General features: G+C 30.5%; 2 protein-coding genes across 12 annotated transcripts; one reads left to right on the forward strand and one right to left on the reverse strand.

Moving 5' to 3' along the window:
- Positions 1-6,447: 6,447 nt before the first annotated feature.
- Positions 6,448-11,078, reverse strand: LOC124890851. 6 transcript variants are annotated; one of them, XR_007049408.1, is made up of 3 exons: positions 10,251-10,792; positions 9,913-10,017; positions 6,448-9,709 (listed from the first exon to the last, which is right to left on the reverse strand). XR_007049408.1 is itself a non-coding variant. In XM_047402686.1 (3 exons), the coding sequence occupies exons 1-3, from the start codon at positions 10,339-10,341 to the stop codon at positions 9,562-9,564; spliced, it is 372 nt and encodes a 123-aa protein (XP_047258642.1). In that variant the 5' UTR covers positions 10,342-10,797; the 3' UTR covers positions 6,448-9,561. The 6 variants fall into 6 exon arrangements, 2 of the variants coding, with proteins under 2 accessions (XP_047258642.1, XP_047258643.1); XR_007049407.1 differs by having other exon boundaries at positions 6,448-6,719; positions 10,251-10,789; XM_047402686.1 differs by having other exon boundaries at positions 9,913-10,045; positions 10,251-10,797.
- Positions 11,079-17,010: 5,932 nt separating this feature from the next.
- On the forward strand, positions 17,011-21,641 carry LOC124890852. Of its 6 annotated transcripts, none has more exons than XM_047402689.1 (3): positions 17,291-17,838; positions 18,044-18,176; positions 18,380-21,641. In XM_047402689.1, the coding sequence occupies exons 1-3, from the start codon at positions 17,748-17,750 to the stop codon at positions 18,525-18,527; spliced, it is 372 nt and encodes a 123-aa protein (XP_047258645.1). In that variant the 5' UTR covers positions 17,291-17,747; the 3' UTR covers positions 18,528-21,641. The 6 variants fall into 6 exon arrangements, 2 of the variants coding, with proteins under 2 accessions (XP_047258645.1, XP_047258646.1); XR_007049412.1 differs by having other exon boundaries at positions 17,298-17,838; positions 18,072-18,176; XM_047402690.1 differs by having other exon boundaries at positions 17,299-17,838; positions 21,370-21,641.
- Positions 21,642-22,437: the final 796 nt, after the last annotated feature.

The following is a 22,437-nucleotide window of genomic DNA, read 5'->3' on the forward strand; positions in this document are numbered from 1 at the left end:
ATAAACACTTTTGAGAAAAAATAAATACTTTATAAAAAAAAATTGGTCAAATAGGCTATAAGCATGTATAACTTATGAATAAATTTGTCTACTGTCTAATGGATTTAACTTGATATCTGCATCCACAATTCTAAGAAATTATAATTTTCTTAAGATAACTTCTCACTTTGTGATTTGGATTTGTCTCGTCTTCATATTTACACCAATTAATCAAGGTTTGTCTCGTCTTCATATTTACACCAATTCGTCAAATGCATGACACCATTCTCATGTCAAACTATTATTCTCATATCTATACTATCTTAAAAACATGAACTTCAAGTAAAATTTCTAAAATACTCTTCTAACTTAAATAGTTAATATGTCAATAATTAGATTATTCAAGTGTGTTCCAATTTAAGTAAATATTTTATTCGAAAAATAAAAAGACCTATCCCTAGACAAACAACGCAACGTTTCATAAATGTCTTGTAGGACACGTCTGTCTCCAAAACTTGCTCTTTTGAAAAGTTACATACGATTGAGAGATCAATCTATTATCAACACAATCTATTTTTCATAGAATGCATGCTTATATTTCTCGATTCAGAAGACGTTGAAGGGAAATCAATCTTGAATTATCTGTGTGGGTAACTCCAAAGTCCAAACCAACTATCTCTATCAGTGTGAGTGGAGAGAATAATATTGAATTCTTGAATCAATTCTTCGTTAGTGTTTATGGTGAAGGCAGTTTTTTTAACTTAAAGAGACATGCAAGAGGTATCATGACACCTTCTTTGAGAAAACTGAATTATTATTAGTACTCTTTGTTGTGTCGTTAAACTAAATTTAACTTCCCTATCTCCTTTCTATGTTTTTTTTTTTTTTTCATTTGTTGTTTGATATCCGTATTAAAGTTCCGTTTCTAGGATAGCACTTATTGGGTACAATGTAATTTTGATGATTGACAAACTGACAAATTGATATGAAACATGTCAGTCAAGCTGGTTCACAGACACGGACACACTGTCTCATGTAGCTGAACTTGTAGCAAAATCATCGATGATTAAAGACAAGGGTGGAAAAATATCAACAACTAGATGAGTGGTTAATTCTGATAAACTCAAGGAAATAAACATATGCTAATTTGAAGAAGTTGAATTTGATTCAAACACTTGATGATAAAGGCAAAGCAAGTTGAGTTGAAAAAGAAGTCCTATGGAAAGAAGGAGTTTCACTTCTGAGCATATCCTGAAGAGTCTTATGTGTAGAAGGAGAAAAATTCTGCAGATTGAAGAAGTCTACGCAAGATAAGAAACATACTAATTGAAGGACTCTTTGTTAGATAGATTGCTTAAAGTCAGGAATGAATGAGCGAGACAAATTCTGATATACTCAAGTTACTAATCACGTGAGAAATTGAAGAAGTTGTGGTTGAATAAAATACTTGAAGATAAGATGATTTAAAGAGTTGGAGTTTGACTACAACACTAAGGTGACAAGAGTTGGAATTAAAAAATGAGTCTCACTTGAAGTATAGCTCTATGCAATGAGAGTTCTGATTAAAGAAGGGGTTTGAAATAAAGAATGACTCTTTGGAGAGCTGTGCTTAAATAGAAGATGCATCATTCATAGTAACTTGCACACTTACAGAGAGAGAAAAGGCTAAACACGAGCAAATTGAGAAAGTTCATAATTGAGAGAATTCTGACTGAAGATTCAAGTGCTGCCAGTACAAAGGAACAGATTGATGAATCTGTTTCACAGGATTAAACTTTACAGTTCATGAGTCAGTTTAAATGTATTATTCTTATTGAGTTGTAATTTATTACTTTCCTAGATTGATTGTTTAGGAACAATACTGAGCTGAGTTAACTTCAAGTTTGGGATAACTCGAAGTGGGTTCAACAGTCAAGGGTGATTTTTGAGTTATAGAAATTAGAGTTTATAATTTCAGTTATTGAGTTATAGTAATTAGAGTTTATAATTCCAATTATTAAGGTATAGGAATTAGAGTTTATAATTCCTAGTTGTTGGTTACAAGAGTATGTAAGCAGTCGTTGTTGAGGCTCAGAGTTATTTAGTGAAGTTGGGGTTAAATCTTGTAGAGGTACAGGTCGTGGTTTGTTTACACCATTTTGAGCCTGGTGTTTTCTACGTAAAAATCATTGTGTTCTTTACTTTCTGTTTTACTGCTTCCTTGGAACACATCAGGCATCCCATTCCATCCATAGGCAACTTTTACGTTAAATTCACTGATCAGTAGGGCACGTACTCTAACAAGTGGTATCAGAGCGAGGTTGTCTTAAAAGGGGTTAACACCTAAGACAAAGATCACTATGATGAATTCCACACTACCTACTGGTCACAGTGAAGGTCAATCCACTATTAGACCTCCACTTTTTGATGGTTCTCACTTTATTTGGTGGAAAACTAGGATGGAAATGGATCTTCAAAGTGTAGATTATGAATTATAGGACAAAATTACTGACGGACCAACAATTTCCATAAAGTTAGTGGATGGAGAATAAATGAAAAAGATAAAGGAGTGAATTCACCCCAGAAGATCTTGTTGCACTACAAAAGAATACAAAAGCAAAAAACATTCTTGTTTCTGGTCTTGGTCCAGTCGAGTACAACAGTGTCAAATTGCAACACTGCTAAACAAATTTGGGATGCATTGGTGAATGCACATGAAGGCACTAGCCAAGTGAGAAAATTCAAAATTGCATTACTTTTCACTGAATATGAGGCTTTCGTAATGGAAAAAAATGAGTCACTACAAGAAATGATAACTAGGTTAACTTTGTTGGTAAATCATGAGTTATCATCTATAGGAAAGGTTTTATCTACTGAGGAATAAGTAGAGAAAGTCTTGAGAGTCCTACCAAAATCTAAGTGGAATGTTAAAGTTACAGCCATAAGAGAAGCTAGAATGTCCCTTGATGAGTTTGTTGGTAATTTGAAAACCTATGAGATGGTCATGGAAGATATAAATACGGCATCTGAAAGTGATGAAGAAGGTGATGAAACTGCTCTCATGGCCATTGGAGATTCAGACAAGGAAGAAGATGATGGAAAATCTGAGGTAAGTATTCTTGAACTCAAAGAGAAGTTGCATTTATTTTCTAAAACGAAACTTATTTTCTTAATGAGTACTCTCTTTCACAAAGTATTTATTGTGGGTTTATTTTACTAAGTCAAACTTATTGATTGTATTTAAAAAAATTACATTTGACAACTTATATTTTTTTGTAGTTATTTAATGATTAGCGTAGGAATGAAAGAAAATAATAAAATTCTCTTGATTTGCTAAAATAAAAAAGTAAAAAAGAAAAAAATTATTTTCACTTTATATAACAAGTAAAATAAAACAGAGGGAGTAATAAATATTTTAAAAATTTATTAAAGGGAACATAATAGTGGGAAATTATTTAAATGCAATTTCCTCATTGATTTTGGGTTGGTTTCAATAATATTAATATGTTAGTAACGTGCTTGATGTGTAGGTGTACGTATTTGACTTAAATGCATGTTTTAGCAAACAAATCACAAGATATTGCTGCTTATCCATCTTTTTTATGATTGATGTACATATAATGAAGGAAATACATAATTAAATTAAAAGCTACCTTGCTTCTTCTTCAATTACTTGAATTAAGTTAGTTTATAACTCTAAAGTTACTTTAAAGACATTTGTATCTATAGACAGACTTTATGCTAATTCTTTGGTTCATAAAATATTCTAGGTTGATATTATAAGTTGGCTGGTTAGATGTAGGCGAAATGATTTCATGGATTCTTGTACTTGTCCAAGTTTGTAAAGTGAATATCTTTATTTAGACTTTTGACAGCTCAACGCCTCAACTCAATAAAACTCAATATTTTAAACCCTATTTTAGTGTGAGTAACACAATTACTTCCACATTATTTTTAAGTGTTGTATTAAATTCCATGTCCTTTTTAAAATGCTACATAAGAAATTAAATATTTAAATAAATTTAATTAAATAAATAACTTTTAAGAATTATAGAAAAAAATTAATTTCATTCCAAATAGTTGAAATTCCTATCCAATGAATTTAAATTTTCAACTATAAATTCAAATACACAAACATAATAAATTTTTCAATTCTTCGTTTTGAATATCTTTGATAAATCATAAAAATTCATTTATTGCTCTTCAAACTTGAAGTTCAAGCTTTTTCAAGCTTATGCATGGAGTTTATTAATTTTTCAATATCCACTATCACTCACTTTCAATTCAAATTTAAATTTTAATCCTCAAAAAATATGAAAGATTTTGAATTGAGAAATTAATTTGCAAAAAAATAAATCTCAAACGGAGGAAAAAATTTTGAAGAAGGAAGATAGATTATGTTTTTCTTCTAGCTGTGGTGGGGGTGGGGGCTAAAAAAAATAATGGGGTGGGGTGGGGTGGTGCAGATGGAGTAGGAGACACGGGGTGTGGTGAGAAAGAAGAAGAACGAAAAAAAATTGGAGGGGGTGGGGGAGACGGGGTGGGGGTGATAAAAAAAGAAGAAAGAAAAAAATGAAGGGGGTGGGTTTGGGGGGAGGCAGGACGAGGGAGAGGTGAAGAAGAAACGGATTTTTTTAAAAAGAAATTATTATTTTTTAATTTTATTAAATATTTTAAATAATTTTTTTAAATTTCACGTGCTTCAAAAAATGCGTGAAAATACGCGCTTTCCATCTCAGCAACTTAATGTCACATATGCATCAAAAGAATTTAAAATGTTGAGTTTTATTAAGTTGAGAGGTTTAGATGATAAAAGTCTAAGTAGAGGTGTTCACTTTACAAACTTGGACATGTAAAAGGGTCCACGGGCCCACTTCACCTTAGATACAAAGAACTAAAAATGTGCCTAATAGGAGAAAAAGAATTAGTTTACCCGTGGAAAAAAAAAGGTAAAAATAACATAAATCTCAACCTTATTAGAATTATTTATACTCTCTCTCACTTTCTTAATTACTTTACTCTCTCTCCCGATTTATATACATTACAAGACCGACATATACATAGAAACCTTTGTATATGACAAGGCCGACATATACATAATAAGGACGATTCATATACATAATAAGGCCGACATATACATAACAAGGTCGACATATACATAAAAAGTTATGTATATGTATTAACTCAAAAAATGAGATTTTTGCAATATATTTAAAAAGATGAGATTTTTTATAATAAGTGAAATTTAAGTTATAGGTTTATGTAATTTTCAGGAAAAAAAATTTCAGTGGGGTTTGAACTCCCCCACTATTAAATTTCCAACACTACTCTTAAACCAAAGCACCCAACCCGACTTCACGTTTGTGGATGCTTTTCATTTTTTTTATATCCTTTCTCTTCAATTTCTTATATAATTATAACTATTTCGAGTCAAGATCAATGGGTGCTTGAGCACCCAAATTTTATCTGTTGGTCCGCCTCTGCTTGAGAATCATGTTGGAAGACCTTATGTTGGTGAAAATCTCAATAAATTACAGTGATATTACAACTGATTTACAACTGAAAATTACAAATGAATAAAGAAAATTATATTTCTTCTTCTATGGTTGAGGCGCAGATATCTCGCTCTCTTTAAGGAGATTCAAGCCCACTGCGGTAATTATTTCTCTGGTCCAACAGTAATACTCACTGGTCTATCTCCTCCAGGATACAACAGCCTACACAATATAACTTAATACTCTGGACTAAAATTGAGTTTAAAACTCCACACAAATAAACACCTCCCTTCAACTATTAAACTCTCTTTTGTAATATATGAACTCTCCGTATATCTTCTTCTCCCTCTTCCCTGTATGTTAGCCGTGCATATGGTCTTCTTATATCGAAGAGCATGCACCAAAAATGAATGAAAGCTTTCATAAAATAATGTAGACAAAACTTAGTGCATTATTTCTTTTTTAAAGTTGAATAAAGTTAAAAAGGAATATTTGAAAGAAACGTTATGTATGTATGGTTGTAAAGCCTGTAAAGAAAGTTGGTGTAGCAATAACAATAATGCACTATATTGATTTAATATTAAAATGAACAATAATGCACTTATATTGATTTAACATTAAAATGACCTATCAATCCTCCACTTATTTTAATATTAACAAGAGAGTCCAATAGTAGAAGGAAGACTACTATGTATAATAAAGGTGTGTTCTGAATTGAACCTTCACTTAGTAAAACAGTAATTTTTACTCCAGAGTCGTAGTGGTCTCAGACTTGAACTATGACAGCTTTGGGGAAATAAAAAGTTACTGCTTACACATAATAGTCAAGGTGTTGAAATGAGCTTTTTAGCCAGCACGTTACGGCCTTGTGCTATCCCGATTTTAATGAGTGTCTTTAGAGAATGAACCTAATTCTCAATAGGAAGCAGCCTACCTCCACACTCACATAGGTGAAATCCGCCGAGAGTGCTCATGTAATTTAGCACCCCACTCATAAGAGATACAGATATTCATTAAGAGTTTAATAAACTCAACCTCACAATCATTACAGGCAAATGTACTTACATCATAGGGAGGGATAAATTAATAGTGCATTTTTCATAACAAGTCATCAGGTGATTCATTTTTCCCATTGAACCTGGTTATATGATCTCTAGTCCCCAGGTTGGGTTTCCTCACATATGACTGATGATTTAATAGGCTTCAATTTCATCCCCCTCGATGTACTCCAGACCTTTTCTCTTGCTAAGGCCTTAGTCAACGGATCTGCAAGATTATCACAAGATTTGACATAATCAACATTAATGGTATCATTTGTCAAATATAATCTCACATTACTGTATTTTCTCCGTATAGGTCTGGATTTACCGTTATAATAACGGTTTTAAACTCTACCAATTGCAGCGGTATTATCACAATGAATTAATATAGGAGGAATTGTTTTTTCAAAATAAGGTATTTGAAATAACAAATATCCCAACCAATTCGCTTCCTCACTAGTTGAAGCTAAAGCAATTAGTTCAACCTCCATGGTAGAGTTAGCAATAATTGTTTGCTTTTTAGACTTCCAACAAATAGCACCACCACCCAAAGTAAAAACATAATCAGTCGTGGATAAGGAATCACCTGATAAAGTATTCCAATCCGCATCACAATAGCCTTCAAGTACAGCAGGATATTTTGTATAGAACAAATCATAATTTTTTATTCCAATTAAATATCTCATTACTCTGTTTATAGCATGCCAATGTTCATTAATTACCTGGCTTGCTAATAAACCTGCTAAGTACTCCTACTGCATATGCAATATCAGGCCTAGTGCAATCAGTCACATATCTCAAACTTTCAATTATGCTAGCATGTTCCTTTTGATTTATTACTTTTGTTTCACTCTCGACAGGAAACAGGTGAACACTAGAATCAAATGGAGTTACAACATGCTTCCAATCAAGGAAATTATATTTTTTCAATATTTTCTCAACATACTGTGACTGGTCAAGGAAAATTCCATCACATGTTCTAGTAATTTTTATTCCTAGAATAAAATTTACCTCACCAAGATCTTTCATTTTAAAATGGCTTCTAAGAATATTTTTAGTCTCATCAATAATATTCATGTTAGAGCCAAAGATCAATAAATCATCAACATATAGGTAAATAATAACATATGAATTATTCCAAGACTTATGATATATGCGCTTATCACACTCATTTGTTTTAAACTCATTTTCAATCATGCAGGAATCAAACTTTTCATGCCATTGTTTCGGTGTCTGTTTCAAGCCATATAGGAATTTATTAAGTTTACATACTTTGCTTTCTTGGTCAGCCACAACAAAATCTTCGGGTTGTTCCATGTAAATCTCTTCATTTAGGTCTCCGTTTTAAAAAAGCATTTTTTACATTCATTTGATGAACTTGTAAATCAAAAATTACCGCAATAGCAATTAAAAGTCTAATGGATGTAATTCTCATTACTGGTGAAAAAGTATCAAAAAATTCTAGGCCTTCTAGTTGTTTAAAACCTTTTTCCACAAGCCTAGCTTTATATTTTTCAACAGATTCATCTGATTTTAATTTTTTACGTAAGACCCATTTACATCCAATTGTTTTACAACCCGGTGGTTAATCAACTAACTTTCAAGTTTTATTAGAAATTAGCGATTCCATTTCATCATTTACAGACACTTTCCAAAAAATAGCATCATGTGATGACAAAGCTTCTTTTAAAGTGAGTGGGTCATCTCCAACGTTAAAAACATAATAATCAGGACCAAAGTTTTTTCTACTCTAGCTCGTTTACTTCTTCTTAACTCAAAATCATCAGTTTCATTATTATTTAAAGTAGAAGTAGAAGAACTAGGTAGTGATAAGATATTTTCTTTAGTCCCATGACCCCCACTATTTTTAGAATCAAAAGGAAATTTATCTTCATGAAAAATAGCATCACCTGATTCTATTATCACACTATCTTCAAGATTAAAAAATCTATAGGCTGTACTATTAGAAGCATAACCAAGAAAAGCACAAGCAGTAACTTTCTTACCCAACTTACAGATTTTAGGATCCATTAACCTCACATAGGCTAAACAACCCCAAACTCTTAGATATCCCAAATTTGGCTTATGACCTTTTCATAATTCAAAAGGCGTTAATTTCATCTTTATATTAGGCACACGATTCAACACATAACAAGCAGTCAAAAGAGCTTCACCCAAAAAATTTAACGGTGCACAAGACTCAATTAATATGGCATTAGTTAACTCAACCAAAGTTCTATTCTTCCTTTCTGCTACACCGTTAGATGCCAGAGAATAAGGAGGAGTAGTTTCATGAATTATACCCAATGATCTTACATAAGAATTGAACTCAAGTGACTCATATTCACGGCTTCTATCACTTCTTATTCTTTTTTTTTTTTATTAAACTGATTTTCAACTTCATGGAGGAAAGTTTTAAAATTCTCAAAAGCATCACTTTTATTTTTCATTAAGTAAACATATGTAAACTTAGAAAAATCATCAATAAAAGTGATAAAATATATATTTCCTCCACGAGTTAAAATTTCACTAAGTTCACAAATATCACTATGAACTAATTCTAATAAATTAGTTTTTCTTTCAACATAGAAGTGAGGCCTTTTTGTGATTTTAGCTTAACTACAAGCTTCACATTTTTCAAAATTCTTTTTGATTATTGGAATTAATCCTAAAATACTCATGATTCCCACATATCGTTCATTTATATGACACAAACGAGCATGCCAAAAATTAGTAGAAGAAAGCATGTAAACAGAAGTAGATACTTTATTCATTTCAACATTCAATTTGAACATACCATCACATGCATATCCTTTTCCCACAAAAATATTATTTTTCACAATTAAATACTGATCAGATTCAATAATCTGTTTGAAACCCGCTTTATTAAGAAGAAAACTCGACATTAAATTTTTTCTCATGAAAGGAGTATATAGCACATCCTTTAAGATTAATACTCTTCCAGAATTAAATCCCAATTCGACATCCCCCACTCCAAGTACTTGACTTGTGTGTGAATCTCCAAGCATGACGATTTTGGGCTCCTCAAAATTTTTATAATGTTTAAATCAGTCTTTGTCATAACAGACATGACGGTTTGCACCAGAGTCAGCCCACCATCCATCAACATTCACCACCATGTTTATGTCTGTTATTACTGTCATAAATGGTTCTTCGGTAACGTTTTCCTGAGATGTAGGCTCACGTTTTTGAAACCTGTAAATTCGAGCAATATGTCCACTCTTGCCACAGAAAAAACATGGTCTTTTTTGTTGTATATGTTGATTTTTTGCTTGGTTATTCTCACCATAATAATTCTTGGGATATCTACCATTATTTTTCTTGAATATTTTCTTCTTAGGCTTCAAAATAGTATTTTTTTTATTTTCAAGGGTAGCATTATATGAAGATAAATTTACCTTCGGTGTGATGTTCTCTTCTGATTGCATAAGTGTATCTTGGCCTCTAGCCGCATGTTTTTTCGCTTCCACCTCCTCAGTGTCATACTTACTTTGCAAGACTTTCTAAATTTTCTTTGCATTAGAGTAAGTTCTATCATAATAATCATAAAAATTATCAAATAGACAATTAAGTGAAAAATAACGACACTTGTAGGAGTCACAACTGTATTTTTCAACTTTCTCTTCAAGAGAGATAAGTTCGTCGTCAGTCATGGAAGAGTTATCTACTTTATTTGGGTTTTTCTCAGTTAACACATAAAAAACATTGAGAAGACTAGAGTAGAAAAACACTTTACCCTTCCACCTCTTGAAGTGAGTACCGTTGAACCGGAATGGCTTGTTGAGATCTCCCATCTTGACATCCGCGAAATTTTCAGTTGTTGCCATCTATGAATCTCCTTAAAATTGTTGGTGAAAATCTCAATAAATTGCAATGATATTACAACTGATTTACAACTGAAAATTACAAATGAATAAAGAAAATTATATTTCTTCTTCTATGGCTGAGGCGCGGATATCTCGCTTTCTTTAAGGAGATTCAAGCTCACTGCGGTAATTATTTCTCCGATCCAGCAGTAATACTCATTGGCCTGTCCCCTCCAGAATACAACAGTCTACACAATATAACTCAATACTCTGGACTAGAATTGAGTTCAAAACTCCACACAAATAAGCACCTCCCTTCAACTATTAAACTCTCTTTTATAATATATGAACTCTCCGTATATCTTCTTCTCCCTCTTCCCTGTATGTTAGCCGTGCATATGGTCTTCTTATATAGAAGAGCATTCACCAAAAATGAATGAAAGCTTTCATAAAATACCGTAGACAAAACTTAGTGCATTATTTCTTTTTTAAAGTTGAATAAAGTTAAAAGGAATATTTGAAAGAAAAGTTATGTATGTATGGCTGTAAAGCCTGTAAAGAAAGTTGGTGCAGCAATAACAATAATGCACTATATTGATTTACTATTAAAATGAACAATAATGCACTTATATTGATTTAATATTAAAATGACCCATCACCTTATGTACTAGCTCTTAGTTTTTTCTTCTCAAAGTAGACTTCTAACTCCATTAAAACTTTAAAAAAAAAAAAAAAAAAAACATTAAAACTTTCGTCTTTTTTGGACTCACTTGGTCTATCCATATTGAGTTAATAACCAAATCATCAGTCATTTTTCTTTCCGAAAGTCATTCAAATTCTTACGCCAAAAGTTCCTCAACTATGAGTTCGTTTTTCAAAAATCCACTTACTCCAAAAGTCATTGAGTGTGTTATAAAGTCACTCAAGCAATTTAATTAATTTTTTCAATAAAATTTGCTAACATATTTTATTTAAAATAAAAATATTAAGAAATAAAAAATATTTTCATTTAATGACCTAACCATACCTAAAATTCATTTACATAAATTGTTTAAATGAATATGTTTTTAAATTTCTTAGAATTTTGATTTTACGACTAATTGTTCTTGTCTAATGATTACTCTATACTTTAAAGTATATATAGTCATATGGATCATTAATTAATATCCTAAAATCACAATCATTTAATTGTATAATTTTTTTGTGTTAATTTTACCTCGTTGTAATGTATATATTATAGTGTTAAGAATGTTTAATAACATTTGCTAATGTTTTAATTATATTATATCATTTTAGTTTAAAATCTATAACGTTCCTTTAATCAAACTATTACGAATAGAATTCATTGTAATTGTTTGATGCATGTATAATATACAAGTTACAATGCAAAAGATTGCATTATGATTGAAAAATCAATTCCGTAATAAGTATCACGTTGAAAGTTAATTAAATCTAATCAACTAAATGAATATGATTCCGAAAATCTTAAAAATTAATATTAACACTATAAGTGAATTGATATAAACTATTTAGGATATTTTAAAATTTCAGAGGGTTAAATATAAAGTAAACATGAGAATATGTAATTATATAATTCAAATGATTTTTTTTACTTTTTCTAGTATTTTGATTTTAAATAAAATTTCATGTTAACAAATATTAATGCAAAAAATTAATTAACTAGGTTGATTAACTTGTAAGTAAAATACTCAAAGTTAAGTGACTTTTAAAATAAAAATCAAAGTTGGATGACTTACCGAGAGAAGAACCCTTAGTTGAGTAGCTCTATCTGTAGACTCCCATGTAATTTGAGCTTTGAGCATAATTTGAGGTCTTTTCTACTTGATACTCTTTTATTTCAAAATCCTAATGAAAATTGGACAGTGATGGATGAGATTATAGCAATAAATTGATTTACGTGTTTCACTACTTTGTCAATCATCAAACCGTACAAGTACCCAACACAATATCTAAGGCGTATAAATGTTTGTCTACCTATGTTCATTCAATTCCTTGTTGTTCTTAGCGTTGTTGTCATTATCTCTGTCCGTTTGTTGTTTTTGTTGTTTCTCCATTTGTTGTTTTGTTGTTTCTGTGTCATGTTACTTTCTGGCGTTGGAGTTAGCTCCAGAAAGGAGCTTGTACTATGGCAATTATTTAGCAACAAGAACAAAAGTACCCAACACAATATCTAAGGCGTATAAATGTTTGTCTACCTATGTTCATTCAATTCCTTGTTGTTCTTAGCGTTGTTGTCATTATCTCTGTCCGTTTGTTGTTTTTGTTGTTTCTCCATTTGTTGTTTTGTTGTTTCTGTGTCATGTTACTTTCTGGCGTTGGAGTTAGCTCCAGAAAGGAGCTTGTACTATGGCAATTATTTAGCAACAAGAACAAAAACAATAGGAGCTTGTACTAGGGCAAGTATTTGCAGCAACAAGAACAAAAACAATAGGAGATTCCAAGGCTAGAAGAAGAAGTCTTGTTCATACAAAATGCTTTGGTCTGATATATGGGAACATCAAGCAGAGATGAGCATTTGGTCTGATATATGTGAAAATCAAGCAGAGATGATCATTTGAGGCTTGTGGATTCTGAATTTTATGATCGGGGCAACGACTTCAAGCTAATATATTATAACCATCAAACTAAATTTTGTCGCCGATGAATGGGACATATCGTCCACGTATAATTTCCTTAGTAACATCGCCTGAAGAGCTGCTTCACGCATCTATATTCAGAGGGTGTTTGGATTAGATTATAATTTGATCAAAATAACTTAAAAGCTATTTTTAAATTTTAGGAGTGTTTGACAATTTAAAAAATTGCTTTTAAAAAAAGACAATTTTGGTTTTTTATAAGTCAAAAACAATTACCCTCTTGTAGTCCATTTGATTTTTTTAGCTTATAATCTATTAATGCTTGTATTAATCAAACATTTTCATTCATTTTATTATTCAAATTAATATAAAATCCAATTTATATATATATTAATTTTTATTTTAAAGACAAATTTTATGCAACCTTAGTTCCCCCCTCCCCCTACTTTTGATAACACTTTACATAGTGATGCAATTTCATAATTAATGACTAGGAGACGTTTATCAATATAGTTGAAATGTTATATATATATATATATATATATATATATATATATATATATATTTATATAATATTTTCATGAATGACTATTGAATTTGTGTGCTAAAAAAATCTTTTTTCTTGGTTAAAAGAGTTTAAATCATCAAACAAAATATATATGTTACTGATCATTATAATTATATTAATAGATAAATAGTTGGTCACAAAAGATACTATTTGTTTGCTAAAATGACTCTTAATTGAAAAATATATTACTTATTGATTGAGTAATGACTACATCACTATTAAAAATTATTGAATATGAACGTTGAGTCGTCAAATATACATGAATCATTCACTAATCATTCATGAAGTTGTATATCTTCAGTGAGTGTTCTCCATATATCTTGGTTGGTGAGTTTTTTTTCTTAGAAAAATTCATATGTTGTACAATAATAATTGTCCAAATTTAAAAAAATATATTAAAGAAGGGGAATAATACATAAAAATTATATTTCATAAATTAGAAGTTTCATACATAAGAGGTACTAATATGGCTAGAGTTAAGTTCGCGATAAATACAAATTAATATAAAATCCAATTTATATATATATAATAAAAACTAATATATATATATATATATATATATATATATATATATATATATTAGTTTTTATTATATATATATAAATTGGATTTTATATTAATTTGTATTTATCGCGAACTTAACTCTAGCCATATTAGTACCTCTTATGTATGAAACTTCTAATTTATGAAATATAATTTTTATGTATTATTCCCCTTCTTTAATATATTTTTTTAAATTTGGACAATTATTATTGTACAACATATGAATTTTTCTAAGAAAAAAAACTCACCAACCAAGATATATGGAGAACACTCACTGAAGATATACAACTTCATGAATGATTAGTGAATGATTCATGTATATTTGACGACTCAACGTTCATATTCAATAATTTTTAATAGTGATGTAGTCATTACTCAATCAATAAGTAATATATTTTTCAATTAAGAGTCATTTTAGCAAACAAATAGTATCTTTTGTGACCAACTATTTATCTATTAATATAATTATAATGATCAGTAACATATATATTTTGTTTGATGATTTAAACTCTTTTAACCAAGAAAAAAGATTTTTTTAGCACACAAATTCAATAGTCATTCATGAAAATATTATATAAATATATATATATATATATATATATATATATATATATATATATAACATTTCAACTATATTGATAAACGTCTCCTAGTCATTAATTATGAAATTGCATCACTATGTAAAGTGTTATCAAAAGTAGGGGGAGGGGGGAACTAAGGTTGCATAAAATTTGTCTTTAAAATAAAAATTAATATATATATAAATTGGATTTTATATTAATTTGAATAATAAAATGAATGAAAATGTTTGATTAATACAAGCATTAATAGATTATAAGCTAAAAAAATCAAATGGACTACAAGAGGGTAATTGTTTTTGACTTATAAAAAACCAAAATTGTCTTTTTTTAAAAGCAATTTTTTAAATTGTCAAACACTCCTAAAATTTAAAAATAGCTTTTAAGTTATTTTGATCAAATTATAATCTAATCCAAACACCCTCTGAATATAGATGCGTGAAGCAGCTCTTCAGGCGATGTTACTAAGGAAATTATACGTGGACGATATGTCCCATTCATCGGCGACAAAATTTAGTTTGATGGTTATAATATATTAGCTTGAAGTCGTTGCCCCGATCATAAAATTCAGAATCCACAAGCCTCAAATGATCATCTCTGCTTGATTTTCACATATATCAGACCAAATGCTCATCTCTGCTTGATGTTCCCATATATCAGACCAAAGCATTTTGTATGAACAAGACTTCTTCTTCTAGCCTTGGAATCTCCTATTGTTTTTGTTCTTGTTGCTGCAAATACTTGCCCTAGTACAAGCTCCTATTGTTTTTGTTCTTGTTGCTAAATAATTGCCATAGTACAAGCTCCTTTCTGGAGCTAACTCCAACGCCAGAAAGTAACATGACACAGAAACAACAAAACAACAAATGGAGAAACAACAAAAACAACAAACGGACAGAGATAATGACAACAACGCTAAGAACAACAAGGAATTGAATGAACATAGGTAGACAAACATTTATACGCCTTAGATATTGTGTTGGGTACTTTTGTTCTTGTTGCTAAATAATTGCCATAGTACAAGCTCCTTTCTGGAGCTAACTCCAACGCCAGAAAGTAACATGACACAGAAACAACAAAACAACAAATGGAGAAACAACAAAAACAACAAACGGACAGAGATAATGACAACAACGCTAAGAACAACAAGGAATTGAATGAACATAGGTAGACAAACATTTATACGCCTTAGATATTGTGTTGGGTACTTGTACGGTTTGATGATTGACAAAGTAGTGAAACACGTAAATCAATTTATTGCTATAATCTCATCCATCACTGTCCAATTTTCATTAGGATTTTGAAATAAAAGAGTATCAAGTAGAAAAGACCTCAAATTATGCTCAAAGCTCAAATTACATGGGAGTCTACAGATAGAGCTACTCAACTAAGGGTTCTTCTCTCGGTAAGTCATCCAACTTTGATTTTTATTTTAAAAGTCACTTAACTTTGAGTATTTTACTTACAAGTTAATCAACCTAGTTAATTAATTTTTTGCATTAATATTTGTTAACATGAAATTTTATTTAAAATCAAAATACTAGAAAAAGTAAAAAAAATCATTTGAATTATATAATTACATATTCTCATGTTTACTTTATATTTAACCCTCTGAAATTTTAAAATATCCTAAATAGTTTATATCAATTCACTTATAGTGTTAATATTAATTTTTAAGATTTTCGGAATCATATTCATTTAGTTGATTAGATTTAATTAACTTTCAACGTGATACTTATTACGGAATTGATTTTTCAATCATAATGCAATCTTTTGCATTGTAACTTGTATATTATACATGCATCAAACAATTACAATGAATTCTATTCGTAATAGTTTGATTAAAGGAACGTTATAGATTTTAAACTAAAATGATATAATATAATTAAAACATTAGCAAATGTTATTAAACATTCTTAACACTATAATATATACATTACAACGAGGTAAAATTAACACAAAAAAATTATACAATTAAATGATTGTGATTTTAGGATATTAATTAATGATCCATATGACTATATATACTTTAAAGTATAGAGTAATCATTAGACAAGAACAATTAGTCGTAAAATCAAAATTCTAAGAAATTTAAAAACATATTCATTTAAACAATTTATGTAAATGAATTTTAGGTATGGTTAGGTCATTAAATGAAAATATTTTTTATTTCTTAATATTTTTATTTTAAATAAAATATGTTAGCAAATTTTATTGAAAAAATTAATTAAATTGCTTGAGTGACTTTATAACACACTCAATGACTTTTGGAGTAAGTGGATTTTTGAAAAACGAACTCATAGTTGAGGAACTTTTGGCGTAAGAATTTGAATGACTTTCGGAAAGAAAAATGACTGATGATTTGGTTATTAACTCAATATGGATAGACCAAGTGAGTCCAAAAAAGACGAAAGTTTTAATGTTTTTTTTTTTTTTTTTTTTAAAGTTTTAATGGAGTTAGAAGTCTACTTTGAGAAGAAAAAACTAAGAGCTAGTACATAAGGTGATGGGTCATTTTAATATTAAATCAATATAAGTGCATTATTGTTCATTTTAATAGTAAATCAATATAGTGCATTATTGTTATTGCTGCACCAACTTTCTTTACAGGCTTTACAGCCATACATACATAACTTTTCTTTCAAATATTCCTTTTAACTTTATTCAACTTTAAAAAAGAAATAATGCACTAAGTTTTGTCTACGGTATTTTATGAAAGCTTTCATTCATTTTTGGTGAATGCTCTTCTATATAAGAAGACCATATGCACGGCTAACATACAGGGAAGAGGGAGAAGAAGATATACGGAGAGTTCATATATTATAAAAGAGAGTTTAATAGTTGAAGGGAGGTGCTTATTTGTGTGGAGTTTTGAACTCAATTCTAGTCCAGAGTATTGAGTTATATTGTGTAGACTGTTGTATTCTGGAGGGGACAGGCCAATGAGTATTACTGCTGGATCGGAGAAATAATTACCGCAGTGAGCTTGAATCTCCTTAAAGAAAGCGAGATATCCGCGCCTCAGCCATAGAAGAAGAAATATAATTTTCTTTATTCATTTGTAATTTTCAGTTGTAAATCAGTTGTAATATCATTGCAATTTATTGAGATTTTCACCAACAATTTTAAGGAGATTCATAGATGGCAACAACTGAAAATTTCGCGGATGTCAAGATGGGAGATCTCAACAAGCCATTCCGGTTCAACGGTACTCACTTCAAGAGGTGGAAGGGTAAAGTGTTTTTCTACTCTAGTCTTCTCAATGTTTTTTATGTGTTAACTGAGAAAAACCCAAATAAAGTAGATAACTCTTCCATGACTGACGACGAACTTATCTCTCTTGAAGAGAAAGTTGAAAAATACAGTTGTGACTCCTACAAGTGTCGTTATTTTTCACTTAATTGTCTATTTGATAATTTTTATGATTATTATGATAGAACTTACTCTAATGCAAAGAAAATTTAGAAAGTCTTGCAAAGTAAGTATGACACTGAGGAGGTGGAAGCGAAAAAACATGCGGCTAGAGGCCAAGATACACTTATGCAATCAGAAGAGAACATCACACCGAAGGTAAATTTATCTTCATATAATGCTACCCTTGAAAATAAAAAAAATACTATTTTGAAGCCTAAGAAGAAAATATTCAAGAAAAATAATGGTAGATATCCCAAGAATTATTATGGTGAGAATAACCAAGCAAAAAATCAACATATACAACAAAAAAGACCATGTTTTTTCTGTGGCAAGAGTGGACATATTGCTCGAATTTACAGGTTTCAAAAACGTGAGCCTACATCTCAGGAAAACGTTACCGAAGAACCATTTATGACAGTAATAACAGACATAAACATGGTGGTGAATGTTGATGGATGGTGGGCTGACTCTGGTGCAAACCGTCATGTCTGTTATGACAAAGACTGATTTAAACATTATAAAAATTTTGAGGAGCCCAAAATCGTCATGCTTGGAGATTCACACACAAGTCAAGTACTTGGAGTGGGGGATGTCGAATTGGGATTTAATTCTGGAAGAGTATTAATCTTAAAGGATGTGCTATATACTCCTTTCATGAGAAAAAATTTAATGTCGAGTTTTCTTCTTAATAAAGCGGGTTTCAAACAGATTATTGAATCTGATCAGTATTTAATTGTGAAAAATAATATTTTTGTGGGAAAAGGATATGCATGTGATGGTATGTTCAAATTGAATGTTGAAATGAATAAAGTATCTACTTCTGTTTACATGCTTTCTTCTACTAATTTTTGGCATGCTCGTTTGTGTCATATAAATGAACGATATGTGGGAATCATGAGTATTTTAGGATTAATTCCAATAATCAAAAAGAATTTTGAAAAATGTGAAGCTTGTAGTTAAGCTAAAATCACAAAAAGGCCTCACTTCTATGTTGAAAGAAAAACTAATTTATTAGAATTAGTTCATAGTGATATTTGTGAACTTAGTGAAATTTTAACTCGTGGAGGAAATATATATTTTATCACTTTTATTGATGATTTTTCTAAGTTTACATATGTTTACTTAATGAAAAATAAAAGTGATGCTTTTGAGAATTTTAAAACTTTCCTCCATGAAGTTGAAAATCAGTTTAATAAAAAAAAAAAAGAATAAGAAGTGATAGAAGCCGTGAATATGAGTCACTTGAGTTCAATTCTTATGTAAGATCATTGGGTATAATTCATGAAACTACTCCTCCTTATTCTCTGGCATCTAACGGTGTAGCAGAAAGGAAGAATAGAACTTTGGTTGAGTTAACTAATGCCATATTAATTGAGTCTTGTGCACCGTTAAATTTTTTGGGTGAAGCTCTTTTGACTGCTTGTTATGTGTTGAATCGTGTGCCTAATATAAAGATGAAATTAACGCCTTTTGAATTATGAAAAGGTCATAAGCCAAATTTGGGATATCTAAGAGTTTGGGGTTGTTTAGCCTATGTGAGGTTAATGGATCCTAAAATCTGTAAGTTGGGTAAGAAAGTTACTGCTTGTGCTTTTCTTGGTTATGCTTCTAATAGTACAGCCTATAGATTTTTTAATCTTGAAGATAGTGTGATAATAGAATCAGGTGATGCTATTTTTCATGAAGATAAATTTCCTTTTGATTCTAAAAATAGTGGGGGTCATGGGACTAAAGAAAATATCTTATCACTACCTAGTTCTTCTACTTCTACTTTAAATAATAATGAAACTGATGATTTTGAGTTAAGAAGAAGTAAACGAGCTAGAGTAGAAAAAACTTTGGTCCTGATTATTATGTTTTTAACGTTGGAGATGACCCACTCACTTTAAAAGAAGCTTTGTCATCACATGATGCTATTTTTTGGAAAGTGTCTGTAAATGATGAAATGGAATCGCTAATTTCTAATAAAACTTGAAAGTTAGTTGATTAACCACCGGGTTGTAAAACAATTGGATGTAAATGGGTCTTACGTAAAAAATTAAAATCAGATGAATCTGTTGAAAAATATAAAGCTAGGCTTGTGGAAAAAGGTTTTAAACAACTAGAAGGCCTAGAATTTTTTGATACTTTTTCACCAGTAATGAGAATTACATCCATTAGACTTTTAATTGCTATTGCGGTAATTTTTGATTTACAAGTTCATCAAATGAATGTAAAAAATGCTTTTTTAAAACGGAGACCTAAATGAAGAGATTTACATGGAACAACCCGAAGATTTTGTTGTGGCTGACCAAGAAAGCAAAGTATGTAAACTTAATAAATTCCTATATGGCTTGAAACAGACACCGAAACAATGGCATGAAAAGTTTGATTCCTGCATGATTGAAAATGAGTTTAAAACAAATGAGTGTGATAAGCGCATATATCATAAGTCTTGGAATAATTCATATGTTATTATTTACCTATATGTTGATGATTTATTGATCTTTGGCTCTAACATGAATATTATTGATGAGACTAAAAATATTCTTAGAAGCCATTTTAAAATGAAAGATCTTGGTGAGGTAAATTTTATTCTAGGAATAAAAATTACTAGAACATGTGATGGAATTTTCCTTGACCAGTCACAGTATGTTGAGAAAATATTGAAAAAATATAATTTCCTTGATTGGAAGCATGTTGTAACTCCATTTGATTCTAGTGTTCACCTGTTTCCTGTCGAGAGTGAAACAAAAGTAATAAATCAAAAGGAACATGCTAGCATAATTGAAAGTTTGAGATATGTGACTGATTGCACTAGGCCTGATATTGCATATGCAGTAGGAGTACTTAGCAGGTTTATTAGCAAGCCAGGTAATTAATGAACATTGGCATGCTATAAACAGAGTAATGAGATATTTAATTGGAATAAAAAATTATGATTTGTTCTATACAAAATATCCTGCTGTACTTGAAGGCTATTGTGATGCGGATTGGAATACTTTATCAGGTGATTCCTTATCCACGACTGATTATGTTTTTACTTTGGGTGGTGGTGCTATTTGTTGGAAGTCTAAAAAGCAAACAATTATTGCTAACTCTACCATGGAGGTTGAACTAATTGCTTTAGCTTCAACTAGTGAGGAAGCGAATTGGTTGGGATATTTGTTATTTCAAATACCTTATTTTGAAAAAACAATTCCTCCTATATTAATTCATTGTGATAATACCGCTGCAATTGGTAGAGTTTAAAACCGTTATTATAACGGTAAATCCAGACCTATACGGAGAAAATACAGTAATGTGAGATTATATTTGACAAATGATACCATTAATGTTGATTATGTCAAATCTTGTGATAATCTTGCAGATCCGTTGACTAAGGCCTTAGCAAGAGAAAAGGTCTGGAGTACATCGAGGGGGATGAAATTGAAGCCTATTAAATCATCAGTCATATGTGAGGAAACCCAACCTGGGGACTAGAGATCATATAACCAGGTTCAATGGGAAAAATGAATCACCTGATGACTTGTTATGAAAAATGCACTATTAATTTATCCCTCCCTATGATGTAAGTACATTTGCCTGTAATGATTGTGAGGTTGAGTTTATTAAACTCTTAATGAATATCTGTATCTCTTATGAGTGGGGTGCTAAATTACATGAGCACTCTCGGCGGATTTCACCTATGTGAGTGTGGAGGTAGGCTGCTTCCTATTGAGAATTAGGTTCATTCTCTAAAGACACTCATTAAAATCGGGATAGCACAAGGCCGTAACGTGCTGGCTAAAAAGCTCATTTCAACACCTTGACTATTATGTGTAAGCAGTAACTTTTTATTTCCCCAAAGCTGTCATAGTTCAAGTCTGAGACCACTACGACTCTGGAGTAAAAATTACTGTTTTACTAAGTGAAGGTTCAATTCAGAACACACCTTTATTATACATAGTAGTCTTCCTTCTACTATTGGACTCTCTTGTTAATATTAAAATAAGTGGAGGATTGATAGGTCATTTTAATGTTAAATCAATATAAGTGCATTATTGTTCATTTTAATATTAAATCAATATAGTGCATTATTGTTATTGCTACACCAACTTTCTTTACAGGCTTTACAACCATACATACATAACGTTTCTTTCAAATATTCCTTTTTAACTTTATTCAACTTTAAAAAAGAAATAATGCACTAAGTTTTGTCTACATTATTTTATGAAAGCTTTCATTCATTTTTGGTGCATGCTCTTCGATATAAGAAGACCATATGCACGGCTAACATACAGGGAAGAGGGAGAAGAAGATATACGGAGAGTTCATATATTACAAAAGAGAGTTTAATAGTTGAAGGGAGGTGTTTATTTGTGTGGAGTTTTAAACTCAATTTTAGTCCAGAGTATTAAGTTATATTGTGTAGGCTGTTGTATCCTGGAGGAGATAG

The sequence above is a fragment of the Capsicum annuum genome, unplaced genomic scaffold (assembly GCF_002878395.1).
Source record: "Capsicum annuum cultivar UCD-10X-F1 unplaced genomic scaffold, UCD10Xv1.1 ctg2609, whole genome shotgun sequence".
Taxonomy (NCBI): Eukaryota; Viridiplantae; Streptophyta; class Magnoliopsida; order Solanales; family Solanaceae; genus Capsicum; species Capsicum annuum.